Source organism: Mirounga leonina, unplaced genomic scaffold (assembly GCF_011800145.1).
Source record: "Mirounga leonina isolate KUSES-001 unplaced genomic scaffold, KU_Mleo_1.0 Mir_201, whole genome shotgun sequence".
In the NCBI taxonomy this organism is placed as follows: domain Eukaryota; kingdom Metazoa; phylum Chordata; class Mammalia; order Carnivora; family Phocidae; genus Mirounga; species Mirounga leonina.
The window spans coordinates 28,609,931-28,626,208 of NW_023270504.1; the positions used below are offsets into that span (position 1 = coordinate 28,609,931).

The 16,278-nt window shown below is 42.3% G+C and overlaps 1 protein-coding gene across 1 annotated transcript in view; it reads left to right on the forward strand.

Moving 5' to 3' along the window:
• Positions 1–15,040, forward strand: part of LOC118025785 — a 51,793-nt gene extending 36,753 nt beyond the window's left edge. The window contains exons 10-12 of the mRNA XM_035028480.1: positions 6,609–6,714; positions 8,300–8,365; positions 14,453–15,040. Coding sequence (XP_034884371.1) covers positions 6,609–6,714; positions 8,300–8,365; positions 14,453–14,850 — 570 coding nt within the window. The 3' untranslated portion in view covers positions 14,851–15,040. The remainder of the gene's footprint in view (positions 1–6,608; positions 6,715–8,299; positions 8,366–14,452) is intronic.
• The last annotated feature ends 1,238 nt before the right edge of the window (positions 15,041–16,278 follow it).

Sequence of the window (16,278 nt, forward strand, 5' to 3'; positions counted from 1 at the left end):
CATTCCCTATTACAGACAGACCTAGCACACACTCATCTGCCTAGTCTCTCACCAGGAGCCACTGAAGGAAAAAAAGTGACATGCTGCTATGAAATTGGTTCTGGAGTGAAGAGTGGGGAGACCACTCACAACTCTACCCTCTTCCCAGACAACACAGGGACCCCAGAATGCTAGCAATCTTGTCGAAAGGACCCAAAGGCTCAGGAATCTGAACTGCCCAGAGCAGTACTAATCCACCCCATGTCTTAGCCTCCCTACAGATCATAGAATTTTAGAGCCAAAAGAGACTTGACAGCAGACATGCATGCTTTCAATGCCCCTCCCTATTTCGGCATCTATAACTCTTTAATTTTCGAACTTTGGATTTGAATTAGTTTTGTATTGGTCTCATCTCTTCTGTGAGCCTGGACGCTCCATGATGGCAGGGTCAATGTCTGATTCATCTTTTTTTTTTTTTAAGATTTTATTTATTTATTTGAGGTGGGGGAGGGGCAGAGGGAGAGAGAGAATCTCAGGCAGACTCCCCTCTGAGCGTGGAGCCGGATGTGAGGCTTGATCTCATGACCCTGAGATCATGACCTAAGCCAAAACCAAGAATCAGATGCTTAACAGACTGAGCTGCCCAGGCACCCCCTGATTCATCCATTTTTACATGTTTTAAAATTCACCATGTATACTTAACAAAGCTTAAAGATAATATCTTTATCCTCCACCCAAACAATATAAGGACCACAGAATGCTTTAATTCTGGGGTGCCTGGGTGGCTTAATCCATTGAGCGTCCAACTCTTGGTTTCAGCTCCGGTCATGATCTCAGCATCATGGGATCATGTCCTGTGTCTGGCTCCATGCTCAGTGGGGAGTCTGCGTGAGATTCTCTCTCTCTCCCTCTCCCCCTGTTCTTCCCCCTACCACTCGCATGCTCTCTCTCTCTTTAAGATAAATAAATCTTAAAAAAAAAAAGAATGATTTGGGGCGCCTGGGTGGCTCAGTCGTTAAGCATCTGTCTTTGGCTCAGGTCATGATCCTAGGGTCCTGGGATCGAGCCCCGCATTGGGCTCCCTGCTTGGTGGGAAGTCTGCTTCTCCCTCTCTCACTTCCCCTGCTTGTGTTCCCTCTCTCGCTATGTCTCTCTCTGTCAAATAAATAAATAAACTCTTTAAAAAAAAAAGAATGATTTAACTATGATGATACCCTCCCATATTATAGATTTTAGTGCCACAGTCTTTTAAAATCCCTGGATTTGGTCTTTATGTCATCATTACCAGCATCATTGTTGTTATTGTTTTGTACAGTCAATACTTCCTTCTATTTATAAATGTGGACAAACATCCTTGCCTTCCTTTTCTTCTCACAGGTCTCTCTTCCCTTTTGGATATATATATTTTCTTCTTCCTTTGTGTTTTCTTCCTCAAGGGTCTGTTAATAGGAAACACTCTCAGTCTTTGTCTGGAAATGTCTTTATTTTGCCTCACATGTGTCTTTAGCTTTAAGTAGTTTAGAAGGTGTTGGCATGGATTACTTTGGGCTTCGCCTGGTTGGGATTCTCTGAGTTTCTTGAAATTTCTGTTTATGTCTTTCGCCAAACTTGGAAAGTTTTCAGCCATTATTTCTTCCAAGTTTTTTCAGCACTATACTTTCTCCTCTCCTTTTAAGAATCTGATGGCACAAATGTTTAGGCTTTTTGTTATTGTCCCATAGGTCCCAAGATTTTGTTCATTTTCAATCACTTTTTCTTTTTTTTGCTGGATACTTTTTATTACTCTGTCTTCAAGTTCACTGATTCTTTCCTCTGACATCTGTTTTGTCAATAAATGTACCCAGTCTTGTATTTCTCAGTTCTCAAGTTTCTTTTTGATATATTGTTCTTTGCTGAAAATTTTTATTCCTGTATTTATTTCAAGAGTGTTCATTGTTGTTTTTTTGAGCATTTTGTATAATTACTGCTTTGGGTCTTTGCATGCTGAGTAATTTTGTATTGTATCATGGACATTACGAATATTAAGTTATATGACTCTGGCTGCCACTTAAATCCTATGGAGAATGTTGATATTATTGTGTTAGCAGAAATTGACCTGTTTAACTTCAGGCTGCAAGTTCTGACTAGGCTTCTGTGTGTGGGGGCTGTGATTTCAATGTCAGTTTTGAATTCATAGCCTTTGCTATTCTGAGTTTATGCCACCCACCCATACCAGTCTGGGATCTGAACCATTGTCTTTCCTGTAGTTCAGTTTTCAAAGTCTGCAGTATGTGGTTTAGGGTCAGATCTATGCATGGAGTGAGCACAGGAGTTCATAAACAACTTTATAGGTCACTTTCCCTAGCTCCTCCCTCTCTGTGACTTCCCTGGTTTTACAGTTCTTTGGGGTTCCCTTTTTCCAGTTGTCTTGCAAAAGAGCTGGTGCTTTAGTTACTCTGCAATGTCAGGCACTTTTGTGACTGTGCCCACAACTGGGGCAAGTGACATGAGGGCAGAGGAAATAAAGCAATGGGAGTTTGTCCATTCTCTTGGGCCCTCAGCTCCTTCAAATGAAGAGTGAGGTTCCCCTCCCTTAGAGTTTTAGCTCCTATAGACTCCCATGGGGCTTGTTTTGGAACTGTGATATGAGAGAATAGAAGGAAGAAAAAAGAAATGAGGGATTTCCCCACTCTCTTTGAGCATTTTGATTCCCCTTTCTGGCTCTTTGAGCATCAAGTAGAAGTCTTCTCTTAGAGCTGTCTGTCTGTCCATGATGCTTGCTTCTCAGCTTCTGGTTGCCTTGTGAAGCAGGCTAGGGAGACCAGCAGGTATGAACAGATGTGACCCTAGGTTATTGAGACCAGTGACATCTGCCTGCCCGCACAGTAGCTGGAGGGTCAACAACTTCTTCATCTTTGGCCTCTGGAGATCTTACTTTCTTAAAGCTCAGCTATGCATTAAAGAAAAGTATTTTGTATATTTTATCTAGCATTTAAAGGTATTTATAGTGGGAAAGTTGTCAGGTTACTTTTTCTTCCATATTGCTAGAATGAAAAGTTGATTTATGGTCTAATCAAGAAATAGTAAATTGTCATCATCTACACAATGACAACCTGGCAGAATGAAAAGAACGCTGACCCAAAGGCCATAGGATCTGGGTTCCCAGTGCTGCTTTACCACTCACCTACTCATAGGAACTTACTTAGGCAAAGCTCAGTAGTTTTATCATTTGTAAAATATTATCCTATTATTTTGTTGGTATATCCTCTTTTCTCTCTTCTCTCTGTTCTATTCTTTGGAATTTCTTTAGATTCATTCTCTGTGTTTCTTAATTTTTGTTTTTTATTTCCCACCTCTTTGCCTACCTTGGAAGAATTTCTGGACTGATTCTCCTCTTACTTTAGCTGTGGTTATTCTGCTATTCAACCCACCTATTGAATTTTTATTTATTTAGTTTTGGTTTTTTTATGAAGCAGGTCCCCTTTATTTTTTTCTTCTGGTTGATGGTGTGATATCTGAATAGCTATTACATTATTCTATAGGGACACTGCCTTACCTTTGCCTGTATTTATTTGTTTGCTTATTTATTTAGAATTTCAAAATTTGGATTTCCAAGTGCTTTAAAAATGTCCTCAATAACTTGTTTTACATAATCTTCCTGAGGATTCAATTATAGTTTCTCCAAAGTTTTGTTTTGATTATATTATTAATTGTGGCCTTGGATATTGCAGGGTTTTTTGTTTGTTTGTTTCTCTTGTGGTGCTGATTTTCCTAAACGTTTGGTGAGTCTTGGCAGTGAGTTCTGGAAATTTTGCACTACTGACTCTTGGACGGCCCTCTGTGAAAGTAATACCTATTACTACAGTCAGACTTCAGTAATTGTGGGGAAGCGGCCAGAGATACGTGGTCCGTTGGATGTGCCAATAGCCAGTCTTTTGACTATAAGGCTCCCTGCTCTTCCTGGGTATTGCCAGACACCCAGGGCACCATCTTATCTCTCTGGTCTATAAAGCACACTCCTTGCTCTGTTGGGGTGGTATGTTCCCTTGCTGCTTGCTATTTAGTAAGGAGGATATTGGGAGGGCAGGATGCAAGGAGAAGGTGGAAGGAGATTGTATGCCTGAACGATAGCCTTCCAAATGACTACCATGTCTGTTGCCCAGCATCCCCTTCTGCTCCCTGTATTCACAGCTGTTAAGCTTGGAACGTTCCCAGAACACACCCACCTCCTCCAGCAGTCTGTTCTTGCCCACTCTTTAGGCTGTGGTTTCAACGTCAATTCCAATCCTGTCTGCTGTTTGTTTTTCAGGGATACTCTAGTTCTCTATGGGGGGATCCCATCAACTATTTCAGATTCATAATGGATTTAAAAAATATGTATCTCTACTATTTCTTTCAGGGATTTGGGGCAGGAAGGGATAACTGAAGTAATACTCAATCACTGATCTTGAGCTGATCTGCCTGTGATACTTTTGAATTAACGTAGTAACATTGAATCATCTCTCTGTTTGGCTATTATGTTCACTGGGCAAAAAATAATACTGTGTACATCCAATTTGTTAAAATGTCTGCTTCCCAAATCCTACAAGTGCAGGGACTATGTGTTTGTCCCACCCTGTCTCTGTTATTTGGCACTATGCCAGCTCATGATAGCTACTCAGTAAACGTTTGTTAAATTAATACATAATATACTCTTGAAGCATATAATTTAGCTGTTTACGATCATTGTTAATTAATACAAACCAATATAGATTAAGCAATTTTATTCACAGCATAACTAGGATAACTATATGTATTTTTTAAAATACATACATATATTTTAAAGCTAAATCCATAGGAGAGAATTAAGTTCCAAGCTGTAGATATGGTCCAGGGCAGATCTGAAACTATGGTCTTGGCTTCCCTAGCTCTCTGCCTTTACAAAGGGACTTATTAGCTCTGCAGCTCTAAAGAGAATTACTCAGATACACAAACCATGATGCCTTTGCATTATGTAACATAATGCCATCAGTGTACTTTGGATATGGAAGTGAGATGTGGGAGTATGGAAACCAGGCCAGCCAGGGCGAGAGTGAAACCACAGCCGCCTTAGCTCCATTTTGCTCTGTATGGCAGGAGAGGGACCAGGTGAAGATCTCGGCCACCTCTGCCCTGGGCTACATGTTGCATCAAGTTGACAAATACAAGCCTGGACTCTCCACCCGAAGAGCGATCTATACTTTTCTAGTCCCACTGCTGCTTAGCATTCAGGGTAACAACACCGAGGTAGTCAAGGTACTAGTGACCTCTGTCCTGCCAAGCTCAGCCTGATTCATCCCTCTTTCTGCTAGAGCATAGCCTTTGGCTCTTTTTCATGAGCCCAGCCTTGGCTGTACATTTTATACCCACCTCTTTGGTGTCATCCTCCAGGCTGGCTCTGAGCACTTTTACCCTCTTTTGGGTGCCATTGATCTTATCCTGATATGGTTCTGCTCCCTAAAGCTATTTATGTCCCATGTCATGAATAAGGTCCCATATTTCACCTGGTCCCAGCTACGTACCCTCAACCAAGCCCCTTGGGGGCTAGCTTCGTAGTCTTCCACTTAGCCTCCTGGCCTGGCTCTGTAGAGCTGTAGGAGTGAGGCTTTGGGAATTCCCTTCTCTCCATCCTGTAGGCCTGTGGAGGTGCCCTGACTGAGTGGACCAATGTGATTGGCTGGTCATCACTCACACAGATATTCCGGCATACCACCCTCAGCAATCACATCCAGGTATTGGAAGAAACATCCAAGTACCTGGTGAGTGAGAGTCCCTGAGAAGCCAGGCCACAATACTCATGTTAGGGACTCAAAGGTAGGCTGAGAGGCTAAATAGGGGAGGGCTGATGGAAGGTACATTCTTTCTACTTCTTAATTCTCATTCTCTATTATCAGCAAACTCTGAGAATGCACTTTTGGGATGCCAGTCCCTCATTCTTCATATCTGATTCTCTTAGCAGTATCCCAGTTTCTGCTTTCAGAGGCGAGGAAGGTCATGTGAGGGTAGTAGATGGCAATGGGATAGAGGTTTTCTGGTTACAGCTGGTAGAAAAAGATGTAGGCAGGAGTCATTGGGTTTTTGGTCATGGTGTTAAGGTCCTACTTCCTATGAAGTTGAGAACAGGGCAGATCAGGAATCCTTGTGGAAAAGTAAATATTTAAGGGCTAAGCAAGTAGGTTAGGAACCAACATTAGTAATTTTAATACAATGGATTTTGATGTTTATTATCTTCCATAGGTACAGCACTTTACAGTTTACAAAGCACTTCTATATCCATTATCCCATTGGAGCCTTACAACTATGTGAAAGAGGTTGGGCAGGTTTTATTTCAACTGTTACAGATGAAAAAAGTGAGGCCAGTGTCAGGGCCAGCATTCAATCCTGGGTCTCCTGGCTCCACATCAGTTGTTTCTTCCTTATGTTGGTATGAAGGAGCAAAATTCTCTCTATGAACTTTCTGCTAAGTCTGCCCTGTTGCTGGGGTGGGGGTGTCTGCAGCTATAAGTTCGAGCACCTTCAGCTGGCTGAAGACAGAACAGTGCTGTTTGTGGACAGGGTGAGAGGGTTAGGAGCGTTCCCAGGGCCCCCCAGCCCCAGCTCCTGGTCAGCACCACCCCTCTTTGGCTTCACAGGTGAGCACAAGCAAAATACAGCTGGTGGGGGACTTACTGTCCCAGAGCTTTGGCTTCCTGAAGAGCCCTCAGTCCTTCCTACGGGCAGCTGCCATCAACTTCATAGGTAAGGTGCTTCCTCCTGGCGACCCCTCCCTCTTCTCTTCAGCAGGGGAGTCCTCCTTGACCTTCGGCAAGGGCTAAGCCAGAACAATGGTCCCGTGAAGTGGGTCACCTCCTTCCCTAGCTCTGATCTGATTAGAGAGGCTGTCCTGTGACCAGGCTCAAAGTCCCTGTTAGAAAGGCTGGAGGAGGAAGAGAAGGCCATGTGCCTTTGCCCCGCTCTGTGAGGGTCCACCCACATTGTCTACACTCTGCAGAGTGCAGAAGAGAACCATATTCGTTTGAAAGGGGAAAAACTCTTCCTTCCACGGGAACCCTGTGGATTTTCAAAAATATTTTTGTTTTAAACTAGAATCGTAGTACAGTATGTGTTAATGTTAGAAAATCTAAAAAAATCAGATTGGCAAAAAAGAAGAAAATACATAATGCCAGAAATTCTAGCATTTGGAGTTAACCACTGTTAACATTCTAGAATTTTCCCCTAAGAATACACTCACACACTCACACACACATAGCCATTTTCAAAACATGAAGTTTGGTGTACCGTTGTTTTCCCTTGCTGTGTCACAAATACATGCCATTACGTGCCCTTCAGCATTGCTTTTCACCGCTGCTAATACTAATTCCATTTATGGGTCAGTTTACGGAACTATTTAACCCGTCCGTATTTTTGAATATTGAGACTGTGTCATTTTTTGTTTTTTGTTTTTTGTTTTTTAAGTAGGCCACTTCATCTTTTGTTTTTATAAGCCGGGACACCGTGATTAAATCTCTACATGCCATCGTGATTATTTTAAGATCAATTTCTTAGGAGGTAGAATTGCTAGGCCCAAAGGGTATGCAAAATTTTAAGGATTTTGGTGCTTTAACTGCCCTCTAAAAAGTTTGAATCGTGGGGTGCCTGGATGGCAGAGTCGGTTGAGCATCCAACTCTTGGTGTCAGCTCAGATCTGATCTCAGGGTCATGAGATCGAGCCCCACGCCAGGCTCCACGCTCAGCATGGAATCTGCTTGTGTTTCTCTCTCCCTCTCCCTCTGTCCCTCTCCCCTGAGTGCTCTCTCTCTCTCTGAAATAAAATAAATCTTAAAAAAAAAAGTGTGAATCGTTTTCCATTGTTACCAGTACTGCATGCAAGTATCCATTTTGCAAATATTTGCCAACTCTGGGTAATATTTTAAAAATCATTACCAATTTGATAGGCAAAAAGAGTTGCTGTTGTTCTGAGGAACATTCTTTTTATCAGAAGTGGGGTAAAATATTCTTTTCCTGTTTATTGGCAATGCATATTTTATTTTTGCAAATTAAATGCCTCATACCCTTTGTCTATTTTTCTACTGGTGGGGAACCCCATGGAGTTTGACACCCTGGGTTCCTGTCCTACCTGTCACCTGCCAACAACATTTTTCTGGGTCACCGCTGCTCTGAGCGTTGTTCTTCCACTAGAACGCCAACACGTAGGCTACAAGGCATCTCATAGAAACATTTCTTGCTAGAACTGGTTTTTAAGCTTCCTTGTTTGCCACAGAGGGGGTAAGGGTGGCCCAAAGGTCCAGGAATTCTGGAATGACTGCATCTGTCCTGTCTTTAGAATTAACAGCTAAGAAGCTAAACATGAGTCAAATACCTGAAGATGATGTGGAGCTGTTACAGAATGGTGAGTCCAAGCCTTGTCCCTGAGCTCTGGGTGACACAAGGCAATGGGGCAAGACAGAAAGCAGAGGCGGGGGGGGGGGTCTCCTTAAGGCCATATTTTGTTACTTCAAATAAAGTATATTTTTACTATTATAAATGTTATATATAAAAGTAGAAAATGGGGCACCTGCCTTGCTCAGTCAGAGGAACATGTGACTCTTGATCTTGGGGTTGTGAGTTCGAGCCCCATGTTGGGTGTAGAGATCACTTAAAAAAATAAAATCTTGAAAGACTAAATAAATAAAAGTAGAAAATTGAGCTAAGTAGGAGGAAGAAAACGAGTTATCCATTGTCATTATAGTTAGAGAAAAACACAGCTAACAAAAACGTTCTAGTCACTCAACATTTATCATGTGCCGTCAGCTGCTAGCTACAGCAGTATTCAAGGGAGAAACACCCTGTCCCTGAAGAACTTGTAGTTTTGTGTTCTTTTTTATTGCAGTAAAATATTTTAAAATTAATTTATATTTATGGAAGAAATACATGAGTATAGTCTGTTTACAAAAAAATAGAAACATTATTGATAAAGATGAAGTTTTTGTTTTTGTTTTTAGGGTAAAGTTCCATTCACCCCCAAGTCTGGCTCCTCTCCCCACTTTCCCCTGTCTGTTTGCTGTAGTCCTGTATTCTTTTGCTGTACACATAGAATATATATGTTATATACTATATAATTTATGATCTATACCATATAGATAGATATATAGATATACGCAACTTGCTTTTTTCCCCACTCAGTATGTTGGTACATACAGATCTGCTACAATCTTATAACCCTTGGTAGATTGTTATTTAAATCATTTCCAGTTTTTTGCTATTCAAACAATGCTACCATGAACATTTTTATATTCATCTCTTTGTATATAGGTGTAAGTATTTCTTCAGGCTAGTTACAAAAAAGTAGACTTTTAAAAAATTTTTTATTTAAATACAATTCAATTAATGTATAATGTCTTATTAGTTTCAGAGGTAGGATTTAGTGATTCATCAATTGCGTATAACACCCAGTGCTCATTACATCATGTGCCCTCCTTAATGTCCATCACCCAGTTACCCCATCCCTCCACCCACCTCCCCTCCAGCAACCCTCAGTTTGTTTCCTAGAGTTAAGAGTTTCTTATGGTTTGTCGCCCTCTCTGTTTTCGTCTTATTTTATTTTTCCTTCCCTTCCTCTATGTTCATCTGTTTTGTCTTTTAAATTCCACATGAGTGAAATCATACGGTATTTGTCCAGAAAGTAGACTTTTTTCATACCTATTGAGCTTAACAGGGTTTAAAGTGAAACGACATTTTAACCCTTCCCTCCAGTGTTGACACGAATTCTAATCACCACCCCTCCCACTTTACAGGCTTTTATTAGTGATTATTTTAGTTTTTCTAACCTAGAATTTAGATACTATGATTATTGTTGTTACTTTATACAAATAGTGTAGATTTATGTGCAGTGTTATATGCTCCCCTTTCCTTGTTGTATCCCTGACCATCCTTCATTTTTTTCATCCTGAAGTACACTTTTTAGAAGTTTCTTTAGTGCCAGTATCTTCATGTTATGCTCTCTTGCTTTTTGTTTGTTTGTAGTGACTGTTTCTTACCTCCATTCTTGCAAGGTAGCTTTACTAGTGACATAATCCTTTTTTTTTTTAAGAGTAATCAGTACACCCGACATAGGACTCGAACCCACAACCCTGAGATCAAGAGTCGCACGTTCCCCTGACTGAGCCAGCCAGGGGCCCCTAGTAGTGACACAATTCTAGACCAACAGTTTCTTTCCCAGCACTTCGAAGATACCATACTATTGTCTTCCGGTTTTCTTTGTTGCTAAAAGAAGTCTGCTGTCATTCTAATTTTTGTTTCATTGCAGGTAATCTAGCCCTTTTCTCTGGCTGTTTTAAGATTTTTCTTTTAGTTTTTAGCATTCTTTAAAAGTCCAGAAAATAGTATAATACCCCCCCGCCCCCCAGCTTCAAAAAGTATCAACTCATGGTTATCTTGTTTTCTCTATTTCTCTACCTGCACCCCTCCCTGCAGATTATTCTGAACCAAACCTCAGACTTCATATTATTCATCTATAAATATTTTAGTATATATTTCTAAATGATACTCTTTTTAATATTAAAACATTTAGGGGTGCCTGGCTGGCTCAGTCAGTAGAGCATGCAACTCTTGATCTGGGGATTGTGAGTTTGAGCCCCATATTAGGTGGTGAGATTACTTAAAAAAAAAAAAAGAACTTAAAAAAATTAAATTAAATTAAAACATTAAGAATGTTTTAATAATAGACATATTTTGGAGTACAATGCAAATTATGCATGAATTTTTAAGATAAAAGAGATTCTAAGCATTTGTAGACTATATGGGACTTGAGGTAACTCATCCAGACCCCTGAGGTTACCCACTTATTCTCTTCTGCCTCTGAAGTTAGGTGTACTTCAGAGAAGCATTTCCTCATCCTGAACTAATTTCGGAGGCTGAGTCATTTGTCCAAGATCACAGAAGCGAATTACTGGGTGAGCCAAGAGCTCAACTTCCCACTTCAGGGATCTTTGCACTAACTCATGCTCACTCCGTTGTCCTTTAATTTGACCAAAGTCTGAGAAAGAGAGAATGGGAATCTGGGGTGTGGCAGAAGAAGAGCTGATATTCCCAAAGCATATCAGAAGAGAAATTTTATCTCACCTTCAAAACCCTTTGGTCCCTAAAATAGCCAAACAGCCACACCTGTGTTTGCTATAGCAGGTACTTCTGCCCTTGCTTGCAATTAAATGAGTTTCTTAATTATTGAAAACCTACTGGGTACCAGGTACTCTTCTAAGCACTGGGATACTGCAGCAAACAAAACTGATGTTGTCTGTTCGCAACCCCCCACCCCACCCCCCCAGCGGAGGAGGGGAGGGGCCATAACCAAGTACATATATGTGAACAGGCACTATAGAGACAGTAAGGCAAGGCCAGGGGCCAGAGGGTCAGAGGGCAGGGCAGGGGTGCCCCTCTGAGAACGGGTGCTGGAGCAGAGACCCAGAGGCAGTGAGGGCGTGAACCACCTGATATCTGAAGGAAGAGCACTTGGCATGTCAAGGAAGAACAAGAAGTCATTGTGATTGGCGTGGAGTGAGCAAAAGGAAGAGCAGGAGATGAGCAGGGAGGAGCGCAGTGTGGCCAGAATCATACTGGGCTTTTCCGCCGCGGTGAAGATTGAGGATTTTGCTGTGGGTGGTAGCGGTACTTGGGGAAACACAGTTCATAACTCCTCTAAGGGGGGGCGGGAAGGGTTTAGGGTGTCTGTGATAGGTGGTGGGTAGGCGATTCACTCAAGCGCCCGATAGAAATGATGTTTGAATGATTTGTTCTCCACGATCTTCCCTGCCACAGTTTGTTTCCTTTGATCGAGAGATAAGATAGAGAGAATGTTGGCTTTTATAGCCCTGCCCCTGGGTTCCAGTGCTTTTGTATAAAAGAATGGGCGTGTATGTCTATGCCCCAGCTGTGCTGTTCGTGCTGTTCTGGTGCTGGATATGCTTGTCCTCGGGAACTTGCCCTCTGGCTGGAGCCCACTTCATATTCTGGCACCTGCTTCAAGCTGATATTCTGGGTACGCTGCCTTTGAAGGAATGGTGGCATCATACTTCAGAGGACATGCCCAGCAGACATCTGGAGATAGACACGTTCTCGTTTCCTGTATGATTTATTACAGCTCTTTATCTTGAGAAGAAAAAGTGGTGAAGTCAATGACTTTTAAGGGTCCTTTCTTCCAAGTCAGTGTGTAATGAAGAGCATGGACTCCAGTGTCAGCCGGCCGGCTCTGAAATACTAGCTCTCTCCGTAATGAGCCATGTGAACTTGGGCACGTTACTGCCTCTGGGCTTCAGTTTCTTCATCTGTATCATGAGCATAATAGTGCTGACTTTAAACATTGTTTAAGTTATCAGATACAAATGCGTGTAAAGCGTGACGCTCTGCTTAGCACAGAGCTGTCCCACAAAACCTTTGTGTTGAGTTGACGCAGGCTTCTGGGCTAAGATGGGGCAAGGTGCTGGCAGTGGCAGGTAAGGAGGGTACTTGGATCTCTGGTCAAGGAAGAATGAATCTGTTAGCCGCTGTTGACGGTAGCCGTGCTCTCTCCCGCCCTCCAGTGACTAGGTAGTAGCATCTGTCCCCTTAGGGCTCTAACCCTGGCTTCTGACCCCGGCATTTTGTACCTGTGCTGCTTTCTCTTCATTTTTTACAACTGAAGTCTCTACAGGGTAGTGGGCCCCTATCCCCAGCAACTGGAGAATTGCAGCGGAAGTATTTTAGAATGAAAACCCTAGACTCCTCAGTATACCAGAGAATTCATCTTGCCTTCCTCATCCCACCCAGTCTCCAGGAAAGACTGCCCACATTACCTACACAGGAGGGACTTTTTCCCAAGGAAAGTAATTCCAGTTAAGTCTACACCCATTCCAGTGCCTAACAAGCCTTGTGGTCAAGAAATGGTTCTTCACAGGATTTACATATCTGCTGTGTAACTGAAGCCGAGTTCTTTCTCCTGTTCTAAGTATAAATGAGATCAACATGAAGCTGTAGACTTTGATGGGCTTGAAGGCCCTTTTGAGCCAAGATTCTTCCTGTTCTCTTTATCCTTTGGGTGCTAAGCAATTTGGCACCCTCTGTTCCCACCTGAATCTAAGCCCCTGGCCGCCCTTCCCTAACTGGACCGCTCTAACAACCCCCACATCTGCTGCTTCTCTCTACTTCTCTACACAGCAGCCAGATTCTCTTTGAAACATGTACACTGAATCATGTCACCCCTGGCTTAAAATCCTTCAGTGGCCTTCCATTGCTCTTCGGGTCGAAGTCTGGTCCCTTACGCTTGGCCCCACGGCCCTGACTGGGCCAGCTTCTGACTCTCTCCACCCAGAGCCTGTAGCACCTCCCCTCTCACTAGAAGCTACAGCCACACTGGTTACTTTCTACACTGTGAGTAGGTGCCGCCTCCCTGACCTTCGGGAATGCTTCTGCCCTTGCTCTTCATGTGGCTTCTTGCCTTAGTTCACATGTCACCTTCTCAGAGAGGCATTCCCTGACCCGCCTATCTAAAGAGGTCTTTCCTGGTTATTCACTGTCATTACGCTGTTAAATTTCCTTCTTTGTACTTCCTTTTTTATTCCTTCCTTATTTATGTTTCCTTGTTTGTTTTTGTCTTTCCTCCACTAGAACGTTAAGTTCTTGAGGGTAGGGAATCTTTCTTGTTCACCCCTGCATCCCCAGCACCTAGCATAGTGGTCTGTAATAGCTGTCAAATGAATCAGTGGTGATTGTTTCTAATGGTGAAAAACTGCAGACAACCTAATTATTCACTAGTAGAGACTTCATCAAAGAGATTATGATAGAATCATGTGATTGGATATTACCTTATATAGAGGAATATTTTATGGGATGAAAAAATGTAAATTTTATTTTTGTAAAAAGAAGTGTCCATATTTGGTATTAAAAAAATACCACAGGGGTGCCTGGGTGGCTCAGTCGTTAAGCGTCTGCCTTCGGCTCAGGTCATGATCCCAGGGTCCTGGGATCGAGCCCCGCATCGGGCTCCCTGCTCAGCGGGGAGCCTGCTTCTCCCTCTCCCGTTCCCCCTGCTTGTGTTCCCTCTCTCGCTGTGTCTCTCTCTGTCAAATAAATAAATAAAATCTTAAAAAAAAAAAAATACCACAGGGGCGCCTGGCTGGCTCAGTCAGTAGAGCATGAGACTCTTGATCTCAGCGTCATGAGTTCAAGCCCCACGTGGGGCATAGAGATGACTTAAAAATATATATATACTGCAAGGATAGGTACGGAAATATTAACAGTATTGTCTCAGGGGGGCGGATAAGTGATTTTTCTTTCTTTCCTTTTAGAAAAATGATGTCTATGTAAACATTTTTCTAGAGTAAAACAGGTATTACTTTTACAGTGACAAAAATTATTCTAAATGAAGTTATATAATAATAACCTGGTGTGGGGGGTGGAAAATAAAGGGGTTTGGGTAGATAGTCCTTGGAGATGGAGTCTGAGTTGACCTCCTTTCTCATTTCAGCTATTGGAAGTCTGAGGAACAATCCTGTGGAGTCTATCCAGGCTTTGGTCAATACTACTCTGAAAAAAATTGATGAATATGTTAACCCTGGGTCTGTCTCTACTTCCAGGATGAGCCAGCTGAGCAATAACATCTTCAAAGTCACTGGCATGAAAACCCCCCAAAGAAAGAAGCGACTGTTTAAGAGTGTCAAATGGGAAAGAGATGATAATGATGACAGTCAGAAAGAGAAAATCTGGAAGTGGCTTCAGAGCCCTCTCAATTCATTGTGCAACCGGTCCAATAGGAGGGTGAAAAATGCTCCACTCGTAGTAGGCAATTCAGAGAAACAGTCAATATGGTCACAGGTCCCGACATCTGAAAGTCCACCTGTAGAAGCTGGGCCTGCCGCCAGATAAGTTGCTCCTAATTGCTCTGGGACTAAAGCCTTTTCCATTTGTTTGTCCAGATGTCAGTACTTTGCTTCCCAGTAGCTCTCCTACCATAGTCCCAACTGGATGGGCTACTTTGGATTACACCCAAGGAGGCATTTTTGATCTTAGAAGACACAGTATGTTTCTGGTCCTTTCTCTCCCTAGGGGATTGTTGGCTATCAGCATATGCATTTGTCAATAAAACTTATTTTCTCATCCTAAGACAAGATGACTTTCATCTTAGTTTTGGGGGATTGGGGAGAAACCCGAATGAGAGGGACAGCTCTGGAAGTATCTCCTTCAACCTTCAGGTAAAGTTTCAAATGATAAGAGGGAGGAAGAGTAGGGTGGCAGAATAGCATGACACCTAGTGTCCAATCAATTGTTTTCACCTCCACACACGTTGGATGAAATTCCTAGGCCTGACACACTGCAGGGCACATTCAGATTTCAGGTTGGAGAAGAAAGAGGTGGGCTGTGGGTGTAAACTTTGGGATGGCAATAACTCCAGCCCGATCTCTCTCACTTAAGAAAGAGCATTTGGATTGTGATGGAGTGACATTCTTGTTGGGATAACTTGGAGTCCATTCTAATTTAAAAAAAATATTTTAAAGATTTATTTATTTATTTAAGAGAGAGGGAGCAGGGGGAGGGGCAGAAAGAGAGGGAGAGAGAATCCTGAAGCAGATTCCCTGCTGAGCATGGAGCCTGACGCAGGGCTCGATCCCATGACCCCAAGATCGTGACCGGAGCTGAAATCAAGAGTCAGATGCTCAACTGACTGAGCCACCCAGAAGCCCTGAGGACAATAATTTTTTTTTTTTTCAAAGGCCCTGACATTTAGGCTATTGGAACTCAGTTCCGAGAAGTTTGAAAGATGTGGAAAGAGGGGCACCTGGGCGGCTCAGTTGGTTAAGCCTCTGACTCTTGATCTCAGCCCAGGTCTTGATCTCAGGGTCATGAGTTCAGGCCCCATGTTGGGTTCCATGCTGGGCGTGGAGCCTACTTACAAACAAAAAACAATAGGTTGGAAAAAAAAATAAAGATGGGGAAAGACCAAAGAACTAGTTCCCACTTTGGTCAAATTGATTAATTTGACTTCTTTGAAGTTAACCATGATCAGAATGGTTTTGATTGCTTCTAAATTTTATGAACTTTTAAAAAATTTTATGAACTTTTATATAAAATCCTTCTAAAACTGTTTTCCTCATATTTAAATATGAGAATATTTAAACTTACTTTATAGGCTTTATGGAATGAATGAGATAGCCATGTACTTGGTATAGGTATAGAAATAAGTGCTTAATCAATGGCTGTCATTATTACCTGAGTATGATGGTTAATTTTGTGTGTCAGTGGGGTTGGGCCATAGTGCCCACATATTTGGTTAAACTTTATTCTGGATGTTTCTAT